The sequence below is a fragment of the Buceros rhinoceros genome, unplaced genomic scaffold, assembly GCF_000710305.1.
Source record: "Buceros rhinoceros silvestris isolate BGI_N320 unplaced genomic scaffold, ASM71030v1 scaffold22747, whole genome shotgun sequence".
Lineage (NCBI taxonomy): Eukaryota > Metazoa > Chordata > Aves > Bucerotiformes > Bucerotidae > Buceros > Buceros rhinoceros.
In genome coordinates, this window is record NW_010423105.1 from 18,620 (window position 1) to 19,726 (window position 1,107).

General features: G+C 57.4%; 1 protein-coding gene across 1 annotated transcript in view; it reads left to right on the forward strand.

Annotated features, from left to right (window-relative positions):
- Nucleotides 1-1,107, forward strand: part of DIP2B (DIP2 disco-interacting protein 2 homolog B (Drosophila)) — a gene marked incomplete at its 5' end in the record, with an annotated part of 22,071 nt that overhangs the window by 18,173 nt on the left and 2,791 nt on the right. Inside the window, 2 exons of the mRNA XM_010140320.1 lie at nt 440-501; nt 631-688. Of these exons, the coding sequence (XP_010138622.1) occupies nt 440-501; nt 631-688 (120 nt within the window). The remainder of the gene's footprint in view (nt 1-439; nt 502-630; nt 689-1,107) is intronic.

Here is a 1,107-nt window from a genome sequence, read left to right on the forward strand (position 1 = left end):
GGCAGGTCGCCAGACTCTGTTGTACAAACCTCCTCAGCTGCAGCGGGTGGCGGCACAGCCCAACATCTGCTTTGTGGCGAACAGCTGGCACGAGGGTTAAGCAGCTTCTCTTGTTTTCAGCTGCCAGATGATGTCGCAGATGCTGAAAACAAGTGAAACGTGACGTGGGAGAAGAGTTTATTTCCGTGTAAACACGGGCTCCGGTTGCCCCAGGGCTGGTGGCTGTGGGTGCTGGGGCTGTCTCCAGCGCAGCTCCCCAGGGGTGGATCCCCCACTGGTGTCACCCGGCTCAGAGAGCAGCTGGCCCCTTCAGTGAAGGGTTCCCCGTGGTGCAGCTGCAGAGGGGGAAAGGCGATCCCCCGGGAAGGTTTAGGAGCTCGGGCAGAAGTTACCCTGGCTTGTAGATACATTAAATTTGTTTTTAACGTTAACTCTTCAGGGAACATCTGGGCCTGATCCCACCACGGTGTACGTAGATCTGAAATCCCTGAGGCACGACAGGTACGGGCAGTTTTCTTCAACTTCCTTCATCCCTGCACAGAAACTGTCGTAGTGGTGCTGAGCCGTTGCGCCTCTTGGGAGATTCCAGCTCCTTTCTGCCCTGACCGTGTTCTCTCCCTCCCCCTGCAGAGTCCGTCTGGTGGAAAGGGGAGCGCCCCAGAGCCTGCTGCTCTCCGAGTCCGGGAAGGTAATTTCCCGTTGTCGCCTGCTCGGCTGCTTTCACGCCCCTTACGATGAGGCTGGGCAAGGAGCCTTGTGGCACGGCGCGAGCAGAGGGCGTCGTTGTTAGATGGGTCCCCTGGAAGGCTGGTCTGGTTTATAGTGAGGATCTGTGGCTTTAGGAGCAGGTTTTGCTGAAACACTGGGAGCGTGGGCGCTGGTCACAGCAGAGGAACCGTGTCAAAAGTGTCTGCTGTGGCCCCTTGACAGGGGACACGCCGGAGATTCACCGTAGCTCTTACTCCCTGCTTTAAACGGATTAACAAAAAGGTGTTTCCCGATTTAACACTGAGTTCTTCAAAGTCAAGGTCTAGCAAATTACAGCCCGCGAATCCCTGACCGACGCGGCTCCTCCGCCCCTAGCGTCGCTCTAGTCCCACCCCCCAC